The sequence below is a fragment of the Dermacentor silvarum genome, chromosome 4 (genome assembly GCF_013339745.2).
Source record: "Dermacentor silvarum isolate Dsil-2018 chromosome 4, BIME_Dsil_1.4, whole genome shotgun sequence".
NCBI lineage: Eukaryota > Metazoa > Arthropoda > Arachnida > Ixodida > Ixodidae > Dermacentor > Dermacentor silvarum.
Genome location: NC_051157.2, coordinates 118,919,515 through 118,946,210, shown reverse-complemented (window position 1 = coordinate 118,946,210; position 26,696 = coordinate 118,919,515). Strand labels below are relative to the sequence as shown.

At 46.7% G+C, this 26,696-nt stretch overlaps 2 protein-coding genes across 6 annotated transcripts in view; both read right to left on the bottom strand.

Moving 5' to 3' along the window:
- LOC119450583 (alpha-tocopherol transfer protein-like) overlaps positions 1-26,696 on the bottom strand; it is a 134,257-nt gene that overhangs the window by 9,000 nt on the left and 98,561 nt on the right. For 2 of the 3 annotated variants that reach the window (XM_037714088.2, XM_049665995.1), the window contains exons 2-3: positions 4,536-4,656; positions 1,092-1,343 (exon numbers count right to left, since the gene is read on the bottom strand). In XM_037714088.2, the coding sequence (XP_037570016.2) occupies positions 1,092-1,343; positions 4,536-4,656 (373 nt within the window). Of the gene's footprint in view, positions 1-1,091; positions 1,344-4,535; positions 4,657-6,227; positions 8,209-26,696 lie in introns of those variants that run through there. The other variant, XM_049665994.1, reaches the window with a different exon arrangement.
- LOC119450582 (alpha-tocopherol transfer protein-like) overlaps positions 21,080-26,696 on the bottom strand; it is a 104,145-nt gene continuing 98,528 nt past the window's right edge. For all 3 annotated transcript variants that reach the window (XM_049665996.1, XM_049665998.1, XM_049665997.1), the window contains 2 exons: positions 25,688-25,798; positions 21,080-21,295 (listed from right to left, as the gene is read on the bottom strand). In XM_049665996.1, coding sequence (XP_049521953.1) covers positions 21,113-21,295; positions 25,688-25,798 — 294 coding nt within the window. In that variant the 3' untranslated portion in view covers positions 21,080-21,112. The remainder of the gene's footprint in view (positions 21,296-25,687; positions 25,799-26,696) is intronic.

Here is a 26,696-nt window from a genome sequence, read left to right as displayed (position 1 = left end):
ATTAGGAAGAAATCACAATTAACATTTTTTTATTGTATAGGCAGTAACTAGCGTAAGTAATGCGATCCCGTTCAAGGGGTCAGGGGCCAGAGACCGAATTTTCTTAAGTTTTGAGTGGCTGCCCGGATGATCTCGTTTTACTCTCGCAACGATGCCCGGATGATTTCGTTTCATTCTCACCCCATTCTCGTCTTTAGCGCCCTGATAACGGCTCTGAACATTGGCGTAAGGTCTCTTAAAGGTCGCTGACAACGGGAGTTTAAAGAATTTCATACTTAATACCATGTGATTACATTCAGCGCCTGCACGACCCGCACAAGAACGTAGCGCCCCTTGCCACTCCCAGATTACTCTGGGAAACCTCACGAAATGACTAATAATACGTGGGATACTTATTGTTTTATCTGTGGAGCCCCTTCAGTGACAGGGCAGCACGTTGTTGTCATGAGAACAAAAGCGGCTAACTCAAGCCTTGTGATTACTGACGAATTGTCATTTATGCTGTTTATAACATTGAAATAATGTATCAAAGAAAACCTCTCCAAATTTACTCAGTAGATCATTTAACAGTTTAAAACTATGGGCTCCTACTTATGTTTCCTTTATTTTACCAACCTGCATTTATTGTTTTTTGTTGCTATAATATTTATGCACACATTGTATAGTGTTTCGTATTTATTATTCGACAAACTGCAATTGCCTGTTGAATAATGTACTTATCCCCGGACTACCTTTAGCTAGGAGGTCCCCGTGGGCATCATTACTTCGGGATTTCCTACTGCGCATTTCTCTTGAACTAATGTAGTTGTACGCTAGGGAGTAATAAACTAGAACTTGAAAGAAGCAGTTTTGGCGCTCTCATACTTTTGGACACAAAGTTAATAGTTGTATAGCCTTTCGCCCGCTCATAGTATCTGCGAGAAAAGAATTGTAAGCTTATATGCAGGCGAGGCTTATCTACATCTGCAGGTTTGCTTAGAGCAAAAAAAAAAAAAAATGAAATAGGGTGCTAACGCTGCGGCAACAAGTTCACATTGTGTGAAAAAGGCAGAAAATGCTCGCGGAGTAGTTTTGTTAGTCCGGAAACTCACCTATTTTGACGACTACCGTGCACCTTCCATATTCGTCTGGCTCAGGCGATATCATCAGGAGTTTGTGGTCGTGGCAAATTGTCCTGAAGGGAACTTTCTCAGGGATCATTTCATGAAAGAACTCCGGTATATCACGCCGCGCGATGAAGTAGTTTTTTATCACTTGGCACGCTTCTTCCACTCTGTATTTTCGGGCTCGCAGACCGATAACAAGAAGGTCATCGCTCGAAGGAATCTTCAAGGATGGCTCCGCTGAAATTATGAGCACATGTAGCATAAGTGCCCTTAATTGTACTTTTTATGCACTTGTTTCGTGCGCTAATTTTGGCATATATGTGAAGCATCATGTCAGGCTTAGGGCGGGAGAGCTAATATTAGATCCAGTTGATCTGAACTAAGTTCCAGGCCAACATTTCTTAGTGCAGTGTTAAAAGAAATCCTAAACAAAATTGTTATCGTTGCCTGTAATAGAAAACTCATGTCATGCTACTACTCACAATACGCTAAAGCATTGCCCTAAAGGGCTTCATTTATTTGTGCAATATACGAGAGTGGTTCAACATAAAAAAAAGTATGTGGGCTCAAATTCTTGGCATTTTGATAACTAGTCATTCCCAGATTACTCCTAGTGATTGAGGAAACGCCTTCAAAGAATTACTGTAGACGAAGACAAGAAACTCTTGAATTGAGTTACGAGATATGGCTACACAGGATGTTAATGTGAAACCGGAAAGCAATTTCCTTAATATGTGCAGAAAAGAAATCGGAACGACCACTTTTTTGGCAAACGGACATCTGACCTAATCGGCAACACGTCTTCTAATCATTGGCGATACCCATTATTGATATCAACAAAAACTGAAACTTGCCAAATAAATGCTCGGTTAGAAATTCTAATGTGCATTTTGCATTTCCACAAATGGAGGCTGCGATTGCTCAAGGTAAACAGAGTAGCTTGGAATCCCGAGGCTAGCATCATCGTCAGGATTACTGCAGAACTTCAACAGGTAACGTACGTTTACAGCTAAAGCTGTATATGGCTAGGCGAAACGAAAAACCGTTCGTCCCATGCTTCGATAAACGTCTCCATTGGCTGTGCCGTCAGTTACGTCATTCACTACGTCGCACCCAAGCGCGCGCGCCATTGGCAGCGCCGTTAGTGACGTCGTTAGCGAACGCGTTCTCTCCATTGTCACGTTGACGCTGCTCTGCCCGCAACGCCGTCTCCTCGGCCCGCATTGTCGTATGCGTTCGATATCTCGAGTTAGCTCGGCGTCGTAGTTAGCAGCATGCGCCCGCCATTGGCGCTTGCGTTCCACTAGAAACACAAACATGTAACCAACAATTGAGAAACCCACTGCTAAACACCGGGGGCGCACGTTTCCGCTACGCTGGTTAACCTTCTGTACGCAGTGCTTGGGCGGTGTTTTTTTTATGGCAGAGTTTTCTCAGGCAAATGAAACCATTACTATGCGAAGCATCTGCGTATTTTGCTGGGTTTTGGGCACCATCGCCGTGAACGTGGGTGGGGATAGCCAAGAAACTAGCCGTAAAAGAAAGAAAAAAGAAACAACGAAAACTTTCCTCGCCTCTGTATGTGTCCGCAATCTGTTAGTTAATACTTTAATACGTTGCTTACATATTTACTTACAAATCCATATTTTGTTAACACGATAATACATATTACACGTTTATAGATTAATACTATAGAACAGCCAACATTCTTGTTGACATTAAGAGAAAAATGCAGCTGGGCAGGCCATGTAACGCGTCGGGCAGATAACCATTGGAGCATTAGAGTTACAGAATGGCTACCAAGGGAAGGGAAGCACAGTTGAGGACGGTAGAAAGTTAAGTTTGGTGATCAGATCAAGAGATTTGCAGGCGCAATTGCGGTAATTGCAGATTGCGGGAGAGGTCTTCGTCCTGCAGTGTACATAAAATAGGTTGATGGCAAAGACGACATTATTTCAAGCAAAAATATGAACTGATTGTTTATTTTGACACAATTGTAAAGTGCGCTGCCAACGGAACTGTGATGCTGTGATGAAAAAGTCTCCTGTTCTGAACTGCAACATCTCGAGAGCTATCTCCGCGCCGTACGCCGGGAACCGGAAAACGGGATTTAATATGTGTGCCTGGATGTAGTTTGTACTTTATACCTGTGTGGTTCCTGTGACGATCCAGTGCTCTTTCCGCGCTTAGAGAACAGTGATATTGCTCAAGTGCTGGGCAGCACAAGTCTTTAACTCGCACTGTTTTCATTCCTGCTAGTAGGAATGACACGTTTAATTGCAAATACGTTGGCCCGATTGCCAAAGGACTCTGCATTGGCTGATAGACGTCGACGACGGCCTCAGACTCGAAACCGCAGGGCCAGTCCTGTTCCACATTGTGCTATCTATAGTCTCTGATGTTATGTAGAGATGTCTCCCACGATAAATGAGAGCCACCTTTAGTTGCGCCCCTGTATAGGAGAGAATATTGACAAGTTCATACAAGAGTACCGGTGAGAAAGGAGATAAAGAAAGCGCACAACGGTGACAGTGATGGTGATTGAACTAAGTGGGTAACGCCGCGCTCTATACTGCTGGCTTGACACCGCAGCGGTGGCCTAGCCGTAGAGCATCCGCCTCGTATGCGGGAAGTACCGAGTTCAAATCCCGGTGCCGCCGGAAACCCACCGGTTTTTTCCAATGGGCAGAGATATCGCCTGGCCTGGTTCACGGCTCTCATGGGGGCTCACATCTAGAAAGGGGTGCCCAATAGAGACTTACGAGTTGTCTCTGGGCGCCTCGTTGCCCAACCACAGACGGCCTCGTTGAAGAGCATCCCCCGCGGCTGTGGTAGGCAAGTGCGGCCGCCGGGCACGTACCGGCAAAATAGGTACAAGCATGCTTCCGGCCTAGTGCTCGGCCATGATGGAACCTGAACGCTTATAAATGGTTGTTTGTGCTCAACTCGAAGGCATCCCCACCTCAGGAGGTGCTTGGGACCCTACATGGGAAATGGCAACATACACACACTCTACACTAGCCTAAACATCACTTTTTGCTGTACTGAGGGTTTCGACAGGAATTTAGGGCGCAGGCTGGTTTCTGATGCCTCGTGTGCGGAAACGCCACCGTATTCGGGAAGCCGAATGCCATGCCGAGGTACGCTTGTGCCCATTTGAGTGGATGGGTGCCCGGCGGTGGTGGGAATCGAACCCACCACCTCCTGCAGCCGAGGCGGGCGCTCTTAAACTTTAACTGTCATACTTTAACTTCAGTAAGCCGCTTTCTATGAATGTCTGCTGAGCTAGAATGTGTTATGGTGCCCTTCTGGAGCCTTTGAGGGGTGCCCGTGTGGTCTCGCCACTACGATATCAAACGTTTTATATTAGGGGTCAGACACACCTCAAACGGGCATTGTTTAGAGTCAAGTTAGAAAACAGAAACGTACCTGCTAACAGTTGACGTAGCCGTAACAAGGCCTCTGCTTTGGTTTCAGGTGTTTCACCGAGTTCAACCCTTGCGACTTCTTCGAGGTTCAGCGCTGGTCGAGCTTTAGTGAGTGCGGCATTCTGCTTAGCCATCGATATTCCGGCAGATTGCAGCACAGCACCAGAAAAAAAATAATAAGTATTGGTAATGTGGGTGCGGCGTGGGAAGGGTTTAGGGGCTTTAGTTTACGCCGTTGCACTGCACAAGCAAAGGTTTAGGGACTGTATAACGCTTTCTATTTAGGGCGAATCTCGGCCGGCACAGTGCTTTGTTTTGATCATTATTATTTTCAGTTATTCTTCATCATTGGGTCGCACTAAACCAAGCCACCGCTATGGCGGGGAAAAATCATTCGGCAAAACCGGCTGTAACAAATAAATAGATTCGGAGGGATCGGTTTTCTCTGTAAAAACGGGTCTGGTATTTGCAGAACTTCTCTTACAAAAGTGCCATGTGCAAGTGACAATCACCGAGGCGACGGTGTCGTTGTAACGCTGATTGTTATCGGGAGTGGTCAACTGAAGAAATAGTCTTAGATAAGAAAATGGTCATAATAATGCACGTTGGTTCAATTTTAATGCTATTCCTTCTCAGGCTTCGCCAGTGATCAAGCGGCGCTCTACCCACGTTGTCCTCACGTTCGGCTGGCCGTAATTGATCACTGATAAAAATTGAGCCAAAGGAATGCTTACTTAATGCCGGTGAAATACCGGCATTATTCCTATATTACCCTCCGAGGTTTGCGAACACGCGTCAGTTCTTGCAATGGATCATCGTTCACAATACTCAAAGGATATAAATCTTCGGCAATATTGCTTTTTGAAGAGGATACCAGCACCTTAAAGCGCTTTTGGTGCTATAGCAAAATGCTTTATTAGCTCATGGCTGCTTTACATTCGGTCAGATGCGATGCGTTACCCTGATTAAATCAGCACAAGGGAATATAGCACAGGAAAAGCGTTACCGAAAGGGCCGTCATATTGTCTCGCTAGTGACATTTGCACGTGGGGAACGGAGGGGCCTAAATGTGGTAACAACTTCGCAGTTCGCTTAACACTGACCGTTGTTTCCATTGCTGCAACTCCCGAAATAACCACACGTTGAATGCTTCAGAGTTTGCATTTTTTAAGTCACTTTGTAGATATATCCACATGATGAAAAAGGCGTTAGAAGAAGTGGTCGTGACTATACTGGAGATAGCGCCGACATATCATGGTGAAGGGAATATTTATGTACCGCGCCGCTGAGTATTTCTGTCTTCGTATTTGTTGTAAAACGATGACGCTATGTTAGTTACAATGCTTACACGGGTTAATTGTATATACTCACAGAGTGAACTAGTTGTGGGCTACACTAAACAAACGCAAGCGAACGACATTTCTCATTGTTGTTTAGCGATAGTCCACACTGGAGATGCTGCACTGTGTTGTTCATGCCACACTAACAAAAACCCTTATTTAGAGTTCACTAAGCATCGTCCGATGGAACACAAAGGCACACCAGTAAAATCGACAGCATGAATAACGTACCATTTACCGTTATGTAGACTCTTAATCACTTGACTCATGAGCAATGCATCGTTAAATTGAAAGTCACTCGTTTACTTACCTAACCAGAGGCAGGTTTGCGGAGAAAGAAAAACGATACTTACTACTTGTTGATCGGCAATCTTGAACACTTTCGGCATCGCAGCTTGCGAGGCACGGCTGCCCACGTCACCGCTTAGACCATTTGTGCAACAGACACGCTGGTGTTATGAAGTCCCAAGAACCAGTCCTAATACACCGGTCTTTTCGCATAATTTGCACGCAAGGCTGGGCTAATGTGAGCCGAGGAATCGAGCAGCGATATTTACTGTACTGCAGGGAACGCAACGTGTGCGGGTTCAATGACCCCGCGGCCATGGTGATTATCTCTATACGCGACCGCTGTGTAAGCTGCCGTAGATATCGTCACTCTTTGGAGCCAGCAGGACTGGGGAGGGAAGCCGAGTGGCAAACGTATACGCAGCGGCGCGTCGCCTCCTCTCGCTATTTCGAGCCCTTCTCCCTCTCGTAAAATTGCTGAAGGACGCTTGGGGTCGAGCAACTCTCTAAAACGGTGAATATATAGTTTCTTTTCCCGAGCTCTTGAAGCGCATTGCTCTTATTCGAGTGCAACCAAACCACCCGCACACTTTGTAAGCACCTCTACTTGTTCGATTGTACTGATTTTGTATCCACGTGTAAAGACGTTCAAATTGAGAAAACGAAATGTGGATCAGGCTGAGAGATATGCAACAAGAAAAATATCGTTTCAAATTGTAAACAGCTTGGACAGCGTGACAAGTGGTACGAATGTGACAGGTGCGCTGACTATCAAATTGTTTTTATTTGGAGTCGTAATGTACGGGAGAGACCGATGACACCAGAGAACGTCCCTATTTATGAGTTGCCAGCTGGTTGCGAACTAGCCAAGTTTAGATATCCCGTGCAGGAATACAGTTTTGCAGGAATACAGTGGATCGTGCTTCGTAGGTTTAGGGAAACTGTAAATACGAAGAATGATCTGAAATTTTCAGCTCACACTTACTCAAGCTGTTCGTTATCGCGTGAACCACTGGAAAGAAAACTAAAGACCGTAATGTCCTGCTCGCACCTATATGAAGATGTATATTCCCATCACATGTTTTTTTCTTCTCCTATGACCGAGTTGTACGCGTTGTTTGGCATGTATAACAAATCCGTTTTCCTATTGGCCGCCTGCCTTATTGAATACTTGTGGCATTTGTATGTCTCGCTGACACTTCTTTTGTCTTCGTTTTGTCTGCCAGGAGTGGTGCTTGTCTCCGCGCCCTGCCTTGTCTTGATCATCATCAGCAGCACATCTTTATGTGCACTGGAGGTCGAAGTCTTCTCCCATCGTTGTTCAATTACCCCTGCCCTGTGCCATTTGACAGTGCCAAATTGGCTGCAAACATTTTTAAAAAATTTTATTACGCCACCTGTTGTCCGCCGTCTCTGACCACGCTTCCTATTTCTTGGTACCCACTCTTTAACTCCAAATGAACAAGGGCTATATGTCCACTGCGTGACATGTCCGTTCCAAGTCCGCTTCTGCCTCTTAATGCTAAGAGGATTATCGGCACTCAGGCTTGCTCTGTAATCCACACTGCTGTCCGACTATCCTCTTGACGTCACTTCTATTATTTTTCATTCCATCGGCCGTTGTATGGTACTTAGAGCTTATTTTAAAGCTTCTGTGCTAACATTCGAGTTTTCTCCCCATATTTTAGAACTGCTAGAATGCAATGATTGTACAATTTTCTTTTTAAGGATAGCGGTAAGCTGCCGGTCATGGATATGTAAGCGCTACCATATTCGCTTCAACTTTAGTTATTCCTCTGTCAATTGTCTCCTCATGATCAATGTTACCTGTGGCTAATTGGCGTGGGTAAACTTACTCTTGCACATTTTCTAGGGGATGACTGCCAATCACGAATTCTCGTTCGCTTGCCAGACCATTGAACATTGTCTTAGTCGTCTGCACATTAATCTTCAGACCTACTCTTACATTTTGTCAGCTAAGGTCTTCAATGGTTTATTCCATATCATTTCCATCATTGCTGATGAGAACAATGTCACATGCAAACCGCAGGTTGCTGAGATGCTTCTCGTAGATGGTCCCACTTAATCCTTCCAAGGCTAAAAACTTGAGTATTTCTTAGCATGCAGCGAATAGCCTGTCTTGTATTTGTCGCTACCCCACCGCGGGGTCCATCAAGAAAACTAATAATCCGGGATGCGCCGGAGATTCGCCCCCGTAGCATTTTCACTTCCGGTGTTCAGGAGAGGCGACGGTCCATGGAGACATCGAGAAAGCGCTGTTTCGGTATGTACGGAAGGGCTCGACCACCAAGTAGCAATGTGTAGCAATCCATGCACTTGGGAGTAAAGGATATATCAACGCTTCTCTCTGCGGTGATAGTTGTAGCCCCCGCGATCTAATAAGCATAAGAGTGTAATGGAAGAGTGAGTCTTAGCAGTACACCGCGCCGCTGTGCCGTATGGACGCAACAAATATCGTCTGCTCTTGTAGAATTACAACAAACACAACCTTGGACTGAACCTGTGATCAAACCGAAGCGGAGCGGTTCCACTAAGAAGTTCCGGCTCGGGTTAAGTTCAACGATGGCGGAAAATGTATCGGTGCAGTTCGGTTGCAGTTCAGCTGAAAATAACGCTTCAACTCCGGTTTTCGGTTCAGTTCCGGTTCGACACCCTGGTTCAGATTCCGGAAAAGGAGTGCTTGAAAAATGCTCGAGGACGAAGCAGAAGGAAATGAAAGACATGCACATTGTGCTGTGCTTGTCTTTCATTTCCTTTTGGTTCGTCCCTTTGTTTCGTCTAAGCGCTGGACTTGCGAAATCCGAGCTAAGCCATTTGAGCACATTTACGAATCAAAGCCTAAGGACACAAAGCTTATGATAACAATGCCTAAGATCGCTGTATAGGCGCGTCTCTCGCCTGATTGTCCACGATGGCACACAATTGACCATCTATTTGGCAGCCCTGGCTTCACGCTCACACAGATGAAGGGGTCGGCGATTGAACTCGTACATTTGGCATCATTTGGTGCCTAAAGAAATTTTATATCTGATTATTTGGCACCAGAATATGTGTAGTGTCCGACCATAATCCACTGGCGGACCTCACGCAAGCCACGCCGCAGGGAGTGAAATTGACAGGCTGTGCAGCAGCCTGTCAAACTATGACGTAGCTTGGGAACACAGGATCGCTTGGGAAAAGGGATCGCACATGCTAGTGGAGATGCAGTTTTGCGCCTGAGAAACCACTGCTGGTTGAGGAGTGGAGGCCTGGGCCCCCGTAGCGGCAGTCAGCAGAGGTGAGAACAGAAGTGATGCGTGATGTGTTATATGACTAGAACAACTGCGCAGCGGACACAGGACAATGAACACGTACTGTACGTTCAGTGTTTTATGTGTTGAATTTTGCGCGTTTAGAGTGCTATCTTGAATCAGTGTAAGCTTGTAGGCTGCATGAATGCACGTTTTCTTCTCAACCATTTAGCCTGTCAGCGCTCTCTCTTTCTGAAGAAGGTTTTCTTTGTTAGAGTGTCACAATTATTTTAAAAGATTTATATATTTATTATTTGCACTGTTGAATCAGCGCGAGTGCTTACTTATATTCCTTCGCTAGGATTTCTTTAGCTGAGTTTAGTTGTGTTGTGGTAGGAATGGGCGGAGGGGAGTCGCTAGAGAGGCCACGTTCCTCTTTGTGAGTATGCGAACGAGCGCGTTCTCGAAACAGAGAACTTTTACACGCTGCTTCCAGTATTTTTTCTTCTGGTTTTGTGTGCTCCATTTTCGCATTGTTAAATGCAGACGGTTTATTAAGGCGAAATCCTTAGTTGTCTATGTTGGCGGTGCATTTGGTGGGGACCTTGGCGAAACTGTGTCGGGACGAAAAATGGCGGACGCCGCAAAGAGCAATAAAATCAGGTCAGAAAATCCCCGGACTGACGTCACATTTCTTGTGGGAGCCTCCTGTAAACAAAGTTAATTACTTACATTGAAAAGAAAATTTAGTACATTTGCGTCTGGGTGAGTATCGAACCCAGGCCTCCACGGGGCGAAAAATGGCCGACGCCGCAAAGAGCAATAAAATCACGTCAGAAAATCCTCGGACTGACGTCACATTTCTTGTGGGAGCCTCCTGTAAACAAAGTTAATTACTTACATTGAAAAGAAAATTTAGTACATTTGCGTCTGGGTGAGTATCGAACCCAGGCCTCGACGGGGCGAAAAATGGCCGACGCCGCAAAGAGCAATAAAATCACGTCAGAAAATCCTCGGATGGACGTCACATTTCTTGTGGGAGCCTCCTGTAAACAAAGTTAATTACTTACATTGAAAAGAAAATTTAGTACATTTGCGTCTGGGTGAGTATCGAACCCAGGCCTCGACGGGGCGAAAAATGGCCGACGCCGCAAAGAGCAATAAAATCACGTCAGAAAATCCTCGGACGGACGTCACATTTCTTGTGGGAGCCTCGTGTAAACAAAGTTAATTAGTGACATTGAAAATAAAATTTAGTACATTTGGGTCTGGATAAGTATCGAACCCAGGCCTCCACGGGGCGAAAAATGGCAGACGCCGCAAAGAGCAATAAAATCACGTCAGAAAATCCTCGGACTGACGTCACATTTCTTGTGGGAGCCTCCTGTAAACAAAGTTAATTACTTACATTGAAAAGAAAATTTAGTACATTTGCGTCTGGGTGAGTATCGAACCCAGGCCTCCACGGGGCGAAAAATGGCCGACGCCGCAAAGAACAATAAAATCACGTCAGAAAATCCTCGGACTGGCGTCACATTTCTTGTGGGAGCCTCCTGTAAACAAAGTTAATTACTTACATTGAAAAGAAAATTTAGTACATTTGCGTCTGGGTGAGTATCGAACCCAAGCCTCGACGGGGCAAAAAATGGCCGACGCCGCAAAGAGCAATAAAATCACGTCAGAAAATCCTCGGACTGACGTCACATTTCTTGTGGGAGCCTCGTGTAAACAAAGTTAATTAGTGACATTGAAAAGAAAATTTAGTACATTTGGGTCTGGATAAGTATCGAACCCAGGCCTCGACGGGGCGAAAAATGGCCGACGCCGCAAAGAGCAATAAAATCACGTCAGAAAATCCTCGGACTGACGTCACATTTCTTGTGGGAGCCTCCTGTAAACAAAGTTAATTACTTACATTGAAAAGAAAATTTAGTACATTTGCGTCTGGGTGAGTATCGAATCCAGGCCTCCACGGGGCGAAAAATGGCCGACGCCGCAAAGAGCAATAAAATCACGTCAGAAAATCCTCGGACTGACGTCACATTTCTTGTGGGAGCCTCCTGTAAACAAAGTTAACTACTTACATTGAAAAGAAAATTTAGTACATTTGCATCTGGGTGAGTATCGAACCCAAGCCTCGACGGGGCGAAAAATGGCCGACGCCGCAAAGAGCAATAAAATCACGTCAGAAAATCCTCGGACTGACGTCACATTTCTTGTGGGAGCCTCGTGTAAACAAAGTTAATTAGTGACATTGAAAAGAAAATTTAGTACATTTGGGTCTGGATAAGTATCGAACCCGGGCCTACACGGGGTGACACGAGCCCGCTTCCCTGAAGCCACGGCTGCTCCATGGTTCTAGCTTATTAAAGGTGCGGCTAGTGGGTGTTTGATTGCACACGTCACGTGGTCACAGAGACTCGCTCGTGCCACTGCTCACGCTTTCGTCAATATTTTCTGCCACAGCTGGCTCCGACGTCGCTCATCATGCCAGCGTTCCCATACTGCCCCTCGCGCTCGTGCCACTGCTCGCGTGTTCCTCGTTGTCTTCTTCCACAGCTCGCTCCGATACCAGCGTTTCCATACTGTCCTTCCCTCTGCGTAGGCGCTTACGGCACTGGCCCACCACGAGCGCGTGTGGCGATTTCGGTGAGTTCTGTCGTGCGCTCCGATGCAATCAGGCTTTCGCCTTCACGTTTTACGGACGTGTAACATCGGCTTAATTTTCAACGTGTCAACATTTGTATGGTTACCCAACGAGAAAACTGTCCGAGCGTCCGTCTGTCCTTCGCATAAGATGATCGCTTTCCATATAGAGACAGCAGCAATGTTTTCGCCAGGTGTGGAAGAAAACTATACGACGAACGCGCGAGCAGTGTCACGAGCGCGTCTCTGTGCCCACGTGCCGTGGGCAATCAGGCACGCACTAAGCGCACCTATAGTAAGCCAGACATTTGGAGCAGCCGTGACTTCGGATAGGAACAGCATCAGCGCACCTGATGGCGCCGCCACTTGCAGTAGTTTGCTTTCCTCATCAGTTCACGTTGCGCCACCATCTGCAGCAGTTGCTGTAGCCGCAGCGCTGTCGCATTTACCGTAATGGCGCCAAGACGACCGCAACCGCTGAGCAGGATTATCAGCAGTGTTGAGTGTGACACCAAGTCGTTAGTACGAAACGCTTACGCATCATTCGCATAACTCTCTGAGGTGATTCTATCTTCTTTAATACTACGGCAACATTGTAGCCCAGTGGTCGCCCAGATTCGGGTGGTGAGCATCAGCTGGCTGCCGGAAAAGCACAATTGATTTCTTTAATTTTGGTTTGCCAATCTGTAGATCCACGCTTTCTTTTTTTTTCTCTCACTTAGTAGGCTCACTGCACCTAATATATTTAAACAAAAGTAAAGTAAACACTGTTTTGAGGAGTCTAGCTGGCGAAACTCGTCACAAACTTATGTCACAAACCTATGTCACAAACCTATGTTAATGGCTTTCGCAGGCGCGCAGGTACGACAATGCACTTCACATAGAGAACTTAGGCACGTGTCTCAAGGTGCTAGTATATATCCTACACGTCATGGAAATCGGCGAACAAAGCTGGTCATCTGCGCTACTTTTACCATCTCAACTGAATACGACGGGAGGACCAGAGCCTTCGGCTGTGGCGCGCGCGGAGGCGGGAGCAGCCCTAGGTCGCTCAGGCACATGGTTCAGGGCAGTGGCGCACCGACGGGGTGGGGGAGTTGGGGTGTTGTAAGCCTCCCCCCTCCCCTGAGGCCGAGTTAAACCCCCCCTCCAACGCGTCCAGCCTAGAGCACTGCACGGGCTCGGGCTTACCCGAAAGCCCGGGCCTGGCCGGGTAGGGCAGTTTCGTCACGGGCTCGGGCCGGGCTCGGGCACGGCATGTGCTTTTTGACCCGGGCCCGGGCCGGGCTCGGGTATTTTGACGCGGGCGTGGGCCGGGCTCGGACTTTCTGGTGGTGTGCATGTAACGTGAAGCGAGTTATCCTGCGCGTCTCAACTCTGAAAAACCTGTTGCCCCGGCCCAGCTGGAAGCTAGCAGGGCTACTCCTGTGTACTTCCCTTTTCTTCTTCCGTCGTATATTGCACTGTTTGAACAGAATGTAAAAGTCCAGGAAGACCGAAGTCGCCTCAACCCAAAGGATGCCATTGTATTCCTTACCTAAATCAGTGTAATTAATGCTTTCAGCGCGGTGCAGGCGCGTTCGCGACTTGCTGATTCTACAAAGGCGAATTGGTAAAACGATGACTGGTAAGATAATATAATTCGTCACGTGGATGAAATATGGCACTGTGTCCATCCATTATTGCACGAATGTTCTCATCCGGCCGCCTAGCAGCAGCGCATTACGCTGCACCATGGAAGAACGAGAAGCTTTCTTTCTTCATTTACTCTATCCATGCGCTGCGCTCACGACCGGTTGTGGCTGCGCTTCGGCTATAGTGTACTAGAATACGGTTGAGTGGAACGAGTGGCTGGGGCGGCGCATGCTTTGCAGTGAGGCGCCCGACGTGGAAAAATATTGTGGCAGCGCTGCGATAGAAGTGGATTGGGCCGCATCAAGATCGCGCCTTTGGAAACTGCTGGCGATACTGCTCGGCAGGGTCATTCGTACTACTTCGCGCGCTGGTATTTGCATTCAGACCGCTCAAATGGTGTTGACAATTGCATATGAGATGTATTTATGCCTTAAGAATCAATTTATTTCATTCTCTTCTTTATTTTATTTTTTAAAATGCCACTCGGTGGTCTTTTCCGGTCTCGGGCCGGGTTCGGGCCGGTTTCGAGCTGGGCTCGGGCCGGGCTCGGGCCTAAGGTAAAGGGGTGGCGGGCCGGGCCGGGCGGGTAACGTAGAATATTTCCGGGCCCGGGCCGGGCCCGGGTCTCACCATAAAACTTTCGGTCGGGCTCGGGCGGGTAGCCCACGTAATAATGGGCCCGGGCCGGGCCCGGGCTGCAAAAATCGGCCCGTGCAGTGCTCCAGTCCAGCCCCACCAGTTCAACGTGTACCTTGAGTGCTCCGTTCACATTGTCATTACAATTCAGGACGTGGCTGGAGGTCGAACCTTCCTGATTAACAAAAACACTATCACTGTCTTGCATTTATTCATCCACTCTTAAAAGGGCCCTCAACCACCCTTCGGGGTTTGCGAAATAACATAGTCCGCGGGTAACAAACGCTGCTGTGAACATTTCAGCAGGTTTTGCTGTCGTACGCGGTGCGTGGAGCTCGCAAGCGGAGCGCGAAGTCACTTTTCTCTCAAACGCCATCCTTTCAGCAGAGCCACGATCCTCACTCTCTTCTGTGTGCTTTATTGCGCAATAAAGCACATTCCCATACGTAGCTGCTATTCGTCGCTGCGCTCGGTTACACCGCGGACTCCGCGGGCTGCCGCCACGAGTCCACTGGCTAAGCGCACTGCGGCTCTCTGAGGACAACCGCGTTTGGCATACGTTTAGCGCGGCGTAGGCACGAAAATCGGAAATTTGAACTGCGTGCCGCGATGACGTTTTGAAGACGGAGCGTTGTGGCCCCGCCCCACTCCGCCGTAGCCTTCCCAGTGCAAGGTATTGAAGAAAGAAGGGGGAGCACAGCTGAGGCTGTGTCTGATTGCCAATAACTCCGCTTCCGCTGAACGCATTGAAGTACTTTTTGCGGCAAAGTATTTCTGAAACAGCCTTTTTTAACCTCAAATGTCGTTCTCCACTTCGATAGAAAGTGGTTCAGGGCCCCTTTAAATTGATTTGAGTAAAACGCTGAAGAAATAAACATCATCATCCTTGGTGTCATTGTATTATAAATATTAGGCATTTTATTTGCTGTTAGATTCCTCTCGCTAAAGCAAAGCAATTGCATATTATGCAAAGTGCTTGACCCCCCCCCCCCCCCCCCCCACCACAAGAATTCAACCCCTCCCTCCTGGCAGAGATCCTGGGTGCGCTACTGGTTCAGGGCGCGAGGGGGCGTACATTAGTGAACGAGCTGTCCAGAAGATGCGCGATAATTGGCGCCATGCCACGTGCGTCTTTTGTTGGGGTGTTCTGACGCGAAGCTGTGATGATGTTGTGCCTGACTATGGCGCCCACACCGGCAATGTGTTTTGTGCGCACAGTTTGCATGTGCGCTGGGGCCATTATTCTCTATGTACACTGTAGCTCTCTTGCGGTAACATAACGTAAAACTATTCCATTCTGATTTTATTCCGCTCTCCCACGTCAAATTGACGTAACCACCAACGCAAGCATCCGGCTGTGATCCGCAGCGTTGTTTGAACATAAGACCAAACGCTCTCATCGTTTATAGGAGTTCACTTTTGTTTGCTTTCAAAGCGAATATCATTCACTTTGACAGTTGTTTTTATCTAACTTCCCGACAGGAGGATAGGAACGAGCAGAAGTGGACACTTGCCAGTGAGCTTGGATACTTGCCATTTGAATTTGATTTGTTTTTTTCAGGAGTGAGTTTGGTGTCTTCGTATTGGGGGCGAGGACTTACGGAGTCGCGATCTGTCGAAAGCGCCTTGCTTGCGTATAGTATGAGGGATAACGCGGCGCGCTCCTCATAGGTTTGGCTGTCGGCGTTCAATAAAAACATGCGGGAGCCCTCTTGGACCTTTCTGTAAGTACTGCCCAAACGAGTAAGTTTTCAAAATAATAATCTTGGGCAAACAGAAAGCGCAGAATAGTTTACAGGTGCTATCTCTTCACCGAATACGTACAGTGAACGCCCACTGCGCGCGGTCGCCGCGATGGAGTCCCTCGAACCGGCTTCCTGCGTGAAAGGTAGGCAATCGCTGAGAGCAGACTATCTGAAATATGTTCTTATAGTGTGCTGTCTGTATAACCAAATGGAGCATAACAGAATGAAGCCTCAATGCAGCGATCGCACGGGTTCGCAGCGACCGACTGCGCGTCTGCATGCATGACCGCGCTAAACGTCTCGCTTTCGCTCCGAGCGCATTTTCGCACCGTGCCGTGAGCTTCAGGCCGCAGCATATAAACATTTGACAGTACACAAGCAAGCATTGTTGCATAGACGCTAATATAGCTCTTCAAAAATAAATTCGTTATAACATAGGAACTTCGACGCTATACGGCGACTCGTGATGTGCCATCGTGACGATTCAATAATTTTTTTCTTTTCTTCTAAATCCTTGGACGTTTCAATATTGTTATTTATCAAGTTGCGTCGCACTGTAGGTTTATCGGTCTTCTCAGCGAGTAATTTCCAGCTGCTTTTTTTTTGTTAATCTAGAGAGAGAGAGAGAGAGAAGTTTAATGATGGGAAATGCAGAGAGGTCGGCCTGAGGTAAATTCCTCTAGCCAGCTATCGGCGTTGGGGGAAGGGGAAGAGGGAAAGAAAGGGGGAAGAAAGAGGCGCATGATGGGTGACGATGACGAAAGAAGGAGGATGTAAAACATATGGCAAGCAATTTGGCATGCTCAAAGCCTACAGCCCAGGCCCGTACTTTTTAAAACGTTCAGTAGTGTTAATCTAGTAAATTCATTGTTTGGTGCTAACACAAACATGAGCATATGCCATGCCTTTTTTGAATGTGCTTCTTACCGTTCCCTTTCTACTCTGGTGAACTTGCCAGTATCTAGCATCAACAAGTTCATAGACCAAATCTTCATGACACTAACCCGGCAGCGCGTGCGGGAGAGCTCAGTGCGCGCGTCCTGGCTACTCACCGAACATCGCAGCCCCAACGCCATAGCAGAAATCTTCCTCGCGGAAGTGCTTGCTACACAGCCGAGTTGTAGTTGATGGCTGTTTTGCGGTTCTAGGTTTCGCAATCCAAGCTACACGCAGCTTCTTAGCCTGCGGGTGCCTGTGAAGGCTGACACCAGGCTCCGTTGCGTGCGCGTCTGGCACTGCGGCACCGAACAATAGCCTACCATGTCGGACGCATTCAAAGGTAGCCACTACCTATTATAGCGCTGTCAAGTGTTGTCAAGCTTACACCCGAAGCGGGAAAACCTCCCCACTTAATTAGAACTGTAGCACAAGTGAGACTAAACTTTCGTTTTCAGCTCGCTTCGGCGCTTCCGAAGCAGTCGACGCGGCCGCTGTGTACGCGTGATCCCTCATACCACGTCATGCCGACGGTGGCGCCAGCTTTTCCAGTGGTGGAGCTCGCCCCCAATATGTCCGACTGGCTTACAGGTGCGTGTGCTGCTATATAGATTGATGTTGGCGTGTAAAAATGAGATTTATTGCTTCAGTTTGGTTGGTCAATGGGCATGGTGTCTAATGGGCATCGAGAGCTACTCTTGCCCAATGCATTTGTTTCTAAGTGCCTGCCACAGTACCGATGCGAGAATTCCTTCCTCTAATCTGCTTTATTTTAGGAGATAGGTTCTTGCAAGAATGAATAAACCCTGCTTAAATATCGTTGGCCTCTTTTTAGGCGGAAACCTACAAACACGACGAAAATACACAAATAAAGCTGTCTGTGGTGTCGTTGCTCGTGTTTTCATTGTTTATTTTCTTTCTTTTTCTTTTTTTTTGCAACGAAGCTGTCAATGGCTAGGGTTCTATGCATTTTTCGTGTCCGTTAACAGATCTGCGTGTCAAAAAACTCACCTCCCGAATTTGATGCATCATAGCTTCATTCTATGTAAAAGCTTATACGTCTCATCACTTTCATATGCATTTTCTGTAGATTAGTTATCAATAGGCACCATTTCAAAATCACTAGACTCTCAGGTTGATAATAACTGTTTCTCAAGGAATTGCCGCTTTGCGACCCACGTCGGACATGTGTACGCTCGCATATCCCTCCCTTTGTCGTGGTTCCAAGGCGAAGTTTCCTTCCGTTCTCCCGGCGTGACGGCGCCATCGTGCGTGTTTACTTTTCACCGGGTGGCGGTCCCGTCGCGCGTATCTAGTTTACTCCGGCTCCGCGATGTGGCGGTAGTCTTCCACGCGAATGTATGCTACCGATCAAGACCGCCGCTAAAAAGAAACGTTTCTGTGGGTGTGTCTTTCTTCGGGATGACCGCCGTCGGGGCTCACGAGAAATAAAATTTGCTTATACCTTTTATCTAAATTCTGCGTCACCTCTTTGTCGTGTGCTAAAGTGCTTCGCCGGTAATCCACCTTCACAGCAGTGGAATGGTGGGTGCTTTTTTACAGCGAAGCTGTTAAGGGCTCACTCTTCGATGGTTGCGTCCGGAGAAAAAAACTCTCATTGGCCATACGCTGTATGTGCGATAAATGTTCACGAGCGCGAGGGACACGCGCTTTCACGGGGGAGCGAACGCACGGCGGAGAGCAAACGTCACTTCTTCCGTCGCGCGAAAGGCCGTGGGGGGATGGGAGGGAGGAAGGGGAGGCGACGTTTAGATGTGGCCCCAAATATGTATCTTGCGACCGGGCGCAAGGGGAACTGGCGACCCAATCTCCCACGCGAAAAGAGGACAGCGGGAAGGCAGTGCGGGAGGGAGGGGATGCGGCTTCTGCTGAGCGAGCAACTTGTACTCTGCGCGGCGCCGGGCGGTCACGCGCACCGTATCTTGAAAGCGATCTGCAACACGGCTCCTACCTTTGTATGCGTTGTGCTTTCGCCGCTCAGTTTCAGTTGAAGCGATAGACCGCATGAACCTTCGCTCGCTGCGCTTGCTCACGCCAGCGTTCTGACAGATGTTGTGTGCGGTCAAACAAACAACGCGCAGAACTGTTGTCGACAGAGGCGGCGTTTTGCCCGCGTTCGCACCGAACGCGCGCGGCGTTGGTGACGTGTTTATGAAGAACATGCCAACCTTGGCCGTACACCATAAGGCCATGGTCCCTGTGGTCACCAAATAAATAAAAACCACCGGATCATATAGGTTTCTCATTTTCTAATAGTTCAAATGACCAATTACAGCATCAAATCTTAATAGTCATAATTGAAAATACATAATTCCCACCATAGGTACAGCTTCGCTGGTCTTCCATCTCCACTCTAGTGGAAGGGCTGACAGTTTTTTTTTGTACATGACATTATGGAGCAAATCAACTACTATTGACAGCGGTCACCATGTTTTGCATCTGTGGCGGTGTTTTGTCAAGGCAAAAATAAATGCCAGAGCTTAGCTTTCCGCAAGAACTTAAGAGATTGTGCAATGTTTTCTTTTCGCTCCAGCAGCCGTCCCGGGGGCGAATACACTGTCGAAAAGAGTGTAGTCGTAGCTCCATAAGGAAACCTGAAGCAACGACCACATTCCATCCGTGAGCGGATTAACCTACGGCATAGCTACAGTCAACTGTGCAATGTGTGGACTATACTAATGTTTCATTCGGCTGGTTTTTACCGTGCACTGGCTCCGATTGACACAATTGCGGGCTTTAGAAAGGAGCCAGAGAAATTTAAACGTCTCGGAAGCCTGAAATTCAGCCGCTCGCCGGAAGAGCAAACGCGCCACCGCTTCTTCTGTTATAAACAAACATGGCGGACAAACAATGCGCGAAGCGCACAGCCGCCGAGCAACTCACTCGCCATCACCTACTGCCGTCGTGGAACACACCGATAACGAAACCTCGAGAAGCCACGTGACCGGAAGTCCGCTAGATTCCGGTCATGTTCCCAGGTAGAAGGTGAGAGAGCGGCCCCGAGCGCTCGGAGCGGGAGCGCGGTGCTCTGAAAGAACCAGGCGAATGCATTCGAAGCGCTCGATTTCGAGATACCGAATTTACCGTGCGTAGGCAGAGTGCTGTCAGTTCTCGAAAACGACCTGCTCAATGCGCCAGAACTTTTCGACGAAGTGATCAGGGATATGTACAAGATAAACATGTGATAGTTGATAGAAACGCGGGCCCACGTTAACATGATGGATAGTTTGCAGCAACACAGCATTACTTCAGAGCCAGAAAGCGCATACTTCTTTAACAGTGCAAAGCGAAATCAAGTATTCGTGTTATTCGAGCATGTGCAATTCGTGACGTTTTGTCCGAATACTGAGATGATTGCTTTTATAAACTCAGCGTATTTCTTTTATCTTGATAAGAAACCACTTCGCACTTTGTGTTTTCATCTTCGAAAAAGAAAACCATGTCTGCGAAAGCTGAGCTGACAACATTCAGTGATAATATCGATACGTACATTTCTCTAGTTAGACAAATGAGTAATTGCATCAATAGCTCTTAATAGCTAGTGTGATATCGTATGCACGACATTCATTTGACTTTGTGCAAACTTTGATGAAAAGCAGCGGGCAATGTACTTTGATAGAACGCGAAGGCCCGGCTTATGAGTCATGCGTACTCATATCACTTTAGGGAGTAGTGCAAAAGAACAATGAAAAGAAAAGAAAGAAAGAATGAGAGAAGGAAAGAAAACTAGTTAGGACGAAGGAAAGGAATGAAGGAAGGAAGAAAGCGGTTCAAGGTAAAAAGAGATGGGAAGGAGCAGTGGTGGTTCTCCACTGATGATTACCCCATCAGAAGAATCAAATTTTGCAAAACACCAAAGTCTTGAGAAGCCATGTGTGAATGAGCCATAGAGTGCTCAAGGTGAAGTCCGGGTTGTAATTCCGCGATCTTCTTAGCGGGTGCAAGAGACGAAGCCACACTGGCGCAGTTTTCTGTGAACGAGTATTTTCAGACATAGCATACAACCTTTCGGTTTCATTGATATTTATGGGAATGATTGCAGCGCGGTTCAATGTCTGGCAGCGAATTATCTTTCTCTTGTCAGGTTTTATTCTTTTTGTATCCGCAGGCGCACAAGGTTTCAAAGAAGTCGCTTTTGCTGTGCACAAACTGCTCTTGACGATCGTAATCGAAGTGCTCACGCCTGCCGCCGAATTCCGATGGTACCAGGTCGCGAGGAAAGTGGTCCCAAAACTCAGAATCTTCGTGTCCAACGAAGTAGACCTAGGGACGAAAAAAGTTGCCGCAGAAACATTCAGTACAAGGCACTATCTCCGTCTCGTGTCTTCTTATCGTGCAAGCGTCCCTCTATATTACAATATCTATGTTGCTCATCATACCATCTGCTTTACTTTTTTACTTTAATTCATAGATGTATACAAAGTAACATGTTACATGTAGAGAAGCTGTATTCAGATTTTTGGAGGAGGCGGGAAATTTTCTTGTGAGAAATCATGTTGTCTAGATAAAAAAAATGTTCGCTAAATACTTTTCTAATTATTCCCTCCTGGGCACATTTCTTGCGAAATTGAAGCCGACCTTTACTGAATTCACAGTTTATTACCATAAATCCTAAAGCTATAGTATGACTTTCGATATATCCGGCTCCAACATATGCCAAACGTGCTGGCGTTCAGGAGATAAGACTGTCGTTAACAGCTAAAGGAATGATTTCGAGAAAACTTGAAATGAAATGCTCCTAACTATCGTAAAACACTTTGAGGAGGAGCATCTCGAAAGTGGCATAAGCCTTACTAAACAGACATAACTTCACAGCTGATCAACTTTGATACCTCAGTATGAATGTGTCATAAAGTAATTAAAACAAATCGGACCGTTTCGCGCGACTCATTGAAATCGATGGCAAGGTTTATCTCTGCGCCGAATTTCCTCAGATGGCGCTTTAAGACAACGTGGTGTAGGGAGCCTACATGCAACGCAGTTGCATGTAGGCTCCCTATCGTGGTGCTGACTATCTTCTGCTGACTGTGTAGCAGAAACAGTGCCCTGGCTGCGATTTGGCGTCTCACAATGCTGTCCTTACGAGGAGCGCTGTCACCGGCGTTGCAGGCGTCGCACATCAGTAGTGCATGAACAGTACATGAAATTAGACAAAAGGATAATCGCCAGGGTTTGTGACTTGAAGTGTACTGTCTGTTGGCTATGGTGTTGGGCTGCTGAGCACGAGGTCGCGGTATCGAATCCCGGCCATGGCGGCCGCTTCGATGGGGGCGAAATGCGAAAACACCCGTGTGCTTAGATTTAGGTGCCCGTTAAAGAACCCTAGGGTGGTCCAAATGTCCGGAGTCCCCCACTACGGCGTGCCTCATAATCAGATCGTGGTTTTGGCACGTAAAACCCCATAATTTTTTAAGTGTACTGTCTGTAACTCTCGGACCACTAGTTGTGTGTACAACAATGTGCTTTGTGCGAGAGAGGGATTGTAGACAGGAGGAGGCGCTCTTTTCTGCTGCCCCTTAAGGAGCCTCTTCGATTATCCGTCTTTTACAGTCCCGGACTGTCCGAAAGACTGCATACGCAACCTTGATTGGCTGAAAGCACCGCATCGGGCAGTCCGTAACTGTCAGGAACGGATAATCGAAGAGGCCCAGTGAGCACGTCCGCACAACGCTCATGTCAGCAGTGGAAGACAGAACGCGGCTCCTCTTGAGCGAAGTGTTCTCCTACTTGGCTTCGCCGATTTATGAAGCCAAACGCACTGTGCGTCTCACGTCTCTGGATACATTTTAGCGTTGCGCGCGCGGACCGCACGTGTGCCGCTGACACTGTGACAACACGGCGGCGCCACCGGCACGCACGCATTTCGAGTGTCCATATAATCGCTATCTCAATAAAACGCTAATTATGGCACTATTTTATTTAGGTACCTGGTTACTGGGATTGATCGTGCAGGTAATTTCCGCTTCTTGATATAATTTCCGGTTCCGCTTCTTGAACAAACTATATTGGAACTAATATCAAGCACGCAGCACCACGACGGTAGCGCGAATAAGGCTCCAAGGACCAAGCCAGAAATATTTGAGCAAACTTAATCGGCAACTGTATCGCCCTAGTCAACGTACGTACATTCTGCGCCAACGTCAAGGGGAACAAATCATATTTATTCACAGATTTTAAATGCAAAGCATTTCTTGGCAAACAATTGCTACTTTGACAGCATCTATCTATCTATCTATCTATCTATCTATCTATCTATCTATCTATCTATCTATCTATCTATCTATCTATCTATCTATCTATCTATCTATCTATCTATCTATCTATCTATCTATCTATCTATCTATCTATCTATCTATCTATCTATCTATCTATCTATCTATCTATCTATCTAGCCGCCTACGTCTTTGTGCTCTCATGGTCGTTTCGTTAGGTGGGTATGTACCAAAATTGGCATAGCATGACGACTGTATGACGAACATAAATTATAGGTCATGACGTGAATGTCATGACATGCGTGTGATGTAGTTCATGAGAATGACCCAGCGAAAAGATAACAGTAAACACCACTAAAATGGGATCGGACGTGGGTACTAAGTGAAGGAAACACTATAGGTTGCTGGTAGAAGTCAGTCATGAGCATGACTCAGCAAAAATGACAATGACTCAGCAAAAAAATTTACACTCAAGAACTACTGGAATGAGTTCGGACGGGGGCACTAAGTGAAGGAAAAAGTAAAGGGTGATATTAGAAATTATAGTCATGAGCATGACTCAGCATAAATGACAATGACTCAGCGAAAAAAGATTAACACTCAAAAGCCACTGAAATGGGTTCGGACGTGGGTACTAAATGAAGGAAACACTATAGGTTACTGGTAGAAGTCATAGTCATGACCACAACTGAGCAAAAATGACAATGACTCAGCGGTAGAAGATTAACACTCAAAAACCATTGGAATGAGTTTGGACGGTGAGGCACTAAGTGAAGGAAAAACTAAAGGATGATATTGGAAATCTTAGTCATTAGCATGACTCAGCGAAAAAAGACTAACACTCAAAAGCCACTCAAATGGGTTCTGACGTGGGTACTAACTGAACGAAACACAAAAGGATGATGGTAGAAGTCATAGTCATGACCATGACTGAGCTAAAATAACAATGACGCAGCGAAAAAAGATGAACACTCCAAAACTACTGAAATCGGTTCGGACGTGGGTACTAAGTGAAGGAAACACTAAAGGATGGTGGTAGAAATAAGTCGTAGTCATGAGCACGACTCAGCAAAAATGACAATGACTCAGCGAAAAAGGAGTAACACTCAAAAACTACTGAAATGGGTTCGGACGTGGGTACTAAGTGAAGGAAACACTAAAGGATGGTGGTAGAAGTCGTAATCATGAGCACGAGTCAGCAAAAATGACAATGACTCAGCGAAAAAATGATTAACACTCAAAAAACAACGAAATGGGTTTCGGATGTGGTACAAAGTGAAGGAAAAGGCTAAAGGTTGATGGTCGAAGTTTTAATCATGAGCATAACTATGGCTTTCGCCTAAGGTCTCTTAGGTCTAGCTAAAGGGACTCCTCAGGACTCATGACATGAATGTCATGACATCCGTGTCATATAGGTCATGAGAGCCGCCAACGTCTTGATACTCTCATGGTAGTTTCGCTAACTTGGTCGGCTCCCCGCACACTGCTTCGCATAACATCGATTCCCACAGTGCGTGGGATCTGCCGGATTTTTGCATATGTCTCAGTCAGAACGTTATAGACTGCAGGCTCTGAAAGCCGGGTGGCTTTTCTGAATCACATTTTTGGTCTTTTTTTGAAAATCAGACGAAATAACTTCCTTTCACTATTGCGCATACCTCTTCTACGTTATCATGATCCCTCATCACGCCTTTACGTCCCCGTTGTCTCTCCCCCCTGTGCAGAGCTGCAGACTAGAGTGCACTAGCTCAGGCCGACCTCTCTGCCTTAATGTCTTGAAACAGATTCTCCGCCTGTATCACGCATGCTGGGGCACTTAATGCTTAATTATACAGTTGAAGTTTTGTTCTGTTGCGTTCACAGAGCCTTTTCTTAATGGAGCAGTATTCTTCTGCGGCAGCTTAGCTGACTTCAGCGTAATGAGGATGCTGAGCGATTTCCCCACAAGGCTGCGTGGACAAGAGGAGGAGGTAGATTGAAAGCTCTAATCGATGTCGTAAAGCTTTATTGGCTCAAGCGGGCTATGTGACTGTTCGTCGCCGCCCTGTTTGTAAGGTGATGTTATTAGACATCTTCATAGTCATCATCATCATCTTCATTGTCATCATCATCATAGGCAGCGGTGCTGGTGTGTAACGTGGGTACGGCGTCCGAGAGAACGGTGTCTTTTTCTTAGTGAAGACTTTACATTTGGTGCAGTTGACGAAGAACTATGTAGATGCAGCTAACATTGGCTGAAATCAAACAAGCCTATCAGTGTGCTCTGGATGACGAGTTAAACCTATGCGGACATTTCAATGCCGTCGAAGTGGTGAACTTAAAGACTTGGACGGCAAAGCTGACTCCAGGGGAGCTTGTGGCGAGTCTCAGACACACGTACGTACAGATTCACACCCACACGGCAGAATTAACGTAGTTGGAAGAAAGGATAGACTATACTCACTCTGCTTAGCAGCTTACTGCGCAGGAACGGCTTGATCGTTGCAAAGATGACTTGAAAGATTTTTGGGTGGTTTATTATGTAGACAGCCTTGATACGTACGGGACAGCAGTCCTGTGGAAATTTAATTTAGGCAATGATCAGTGTCGTTTAGTACTGATGGCAAAATGGGATCGCTACAAAGCACACTAAACGAGAAAGAACACTGGCATCAGGTAATTTGTTAGCCAGCCTGCGCGGATAACGCATTAATATTAACAGGCTTAACATCGAACTATTTTCAACGGACAGGTTTCTAGTGAAGGTTACACTCTTTTGCTCTGAGACCTTCGAGAGAATCCCCCATCAATATGAGGAAATGGTACATTTAAAGGTGAACTACAACAAAATTTCACTTCCTCTGAGTTGTCTGCAAACAACCGGGAACAATAGACCATGTTTTATTACATTGTGAGAAAGTACACAGGTGTTTTTCGCATTTCGCCCCCATCCAAATGCGGCCTCCGTGGCCAGGATTCGATCCCGCGAGATCGTGCTCAGAAGGTAGAATTCCTTTCGATTGAATAATGCTCATTGGCTTTCATAGCTATTGGCACTCCCGTATGGCTGGTTACTACTCTGACGCACACGCTCGACCTGTGTGGATGTACTTCACAGAAAGCATAAACAGCGACTTGCAGGTTCAAAAAGCGCAAGGATGCACTCCGGAATGCTTTTCCATGCTACTGCCTTTGAAAACACTTAGAACATTTTAACATGATTATGACAATACTTATAGGTTTTCTGGATCTTTTGGTGCACTTATTCTGTGAAATCATGCTTTGATGATGTGTGCGTGTGCATGTGAAAAGGAGGTAATAACGAGAAATGAAAAAAAAGAGAGGATTGGTCGAGAGGTAGCACTTCTGACTGACAATGTGTAGGTACACAGTTCGAACCTAGACGGCGGGTTATTCTTTTCTGGCTTTTTTTTTTTTTTTTTGTGAACGCCTCGCAATACACTTCAGGATTA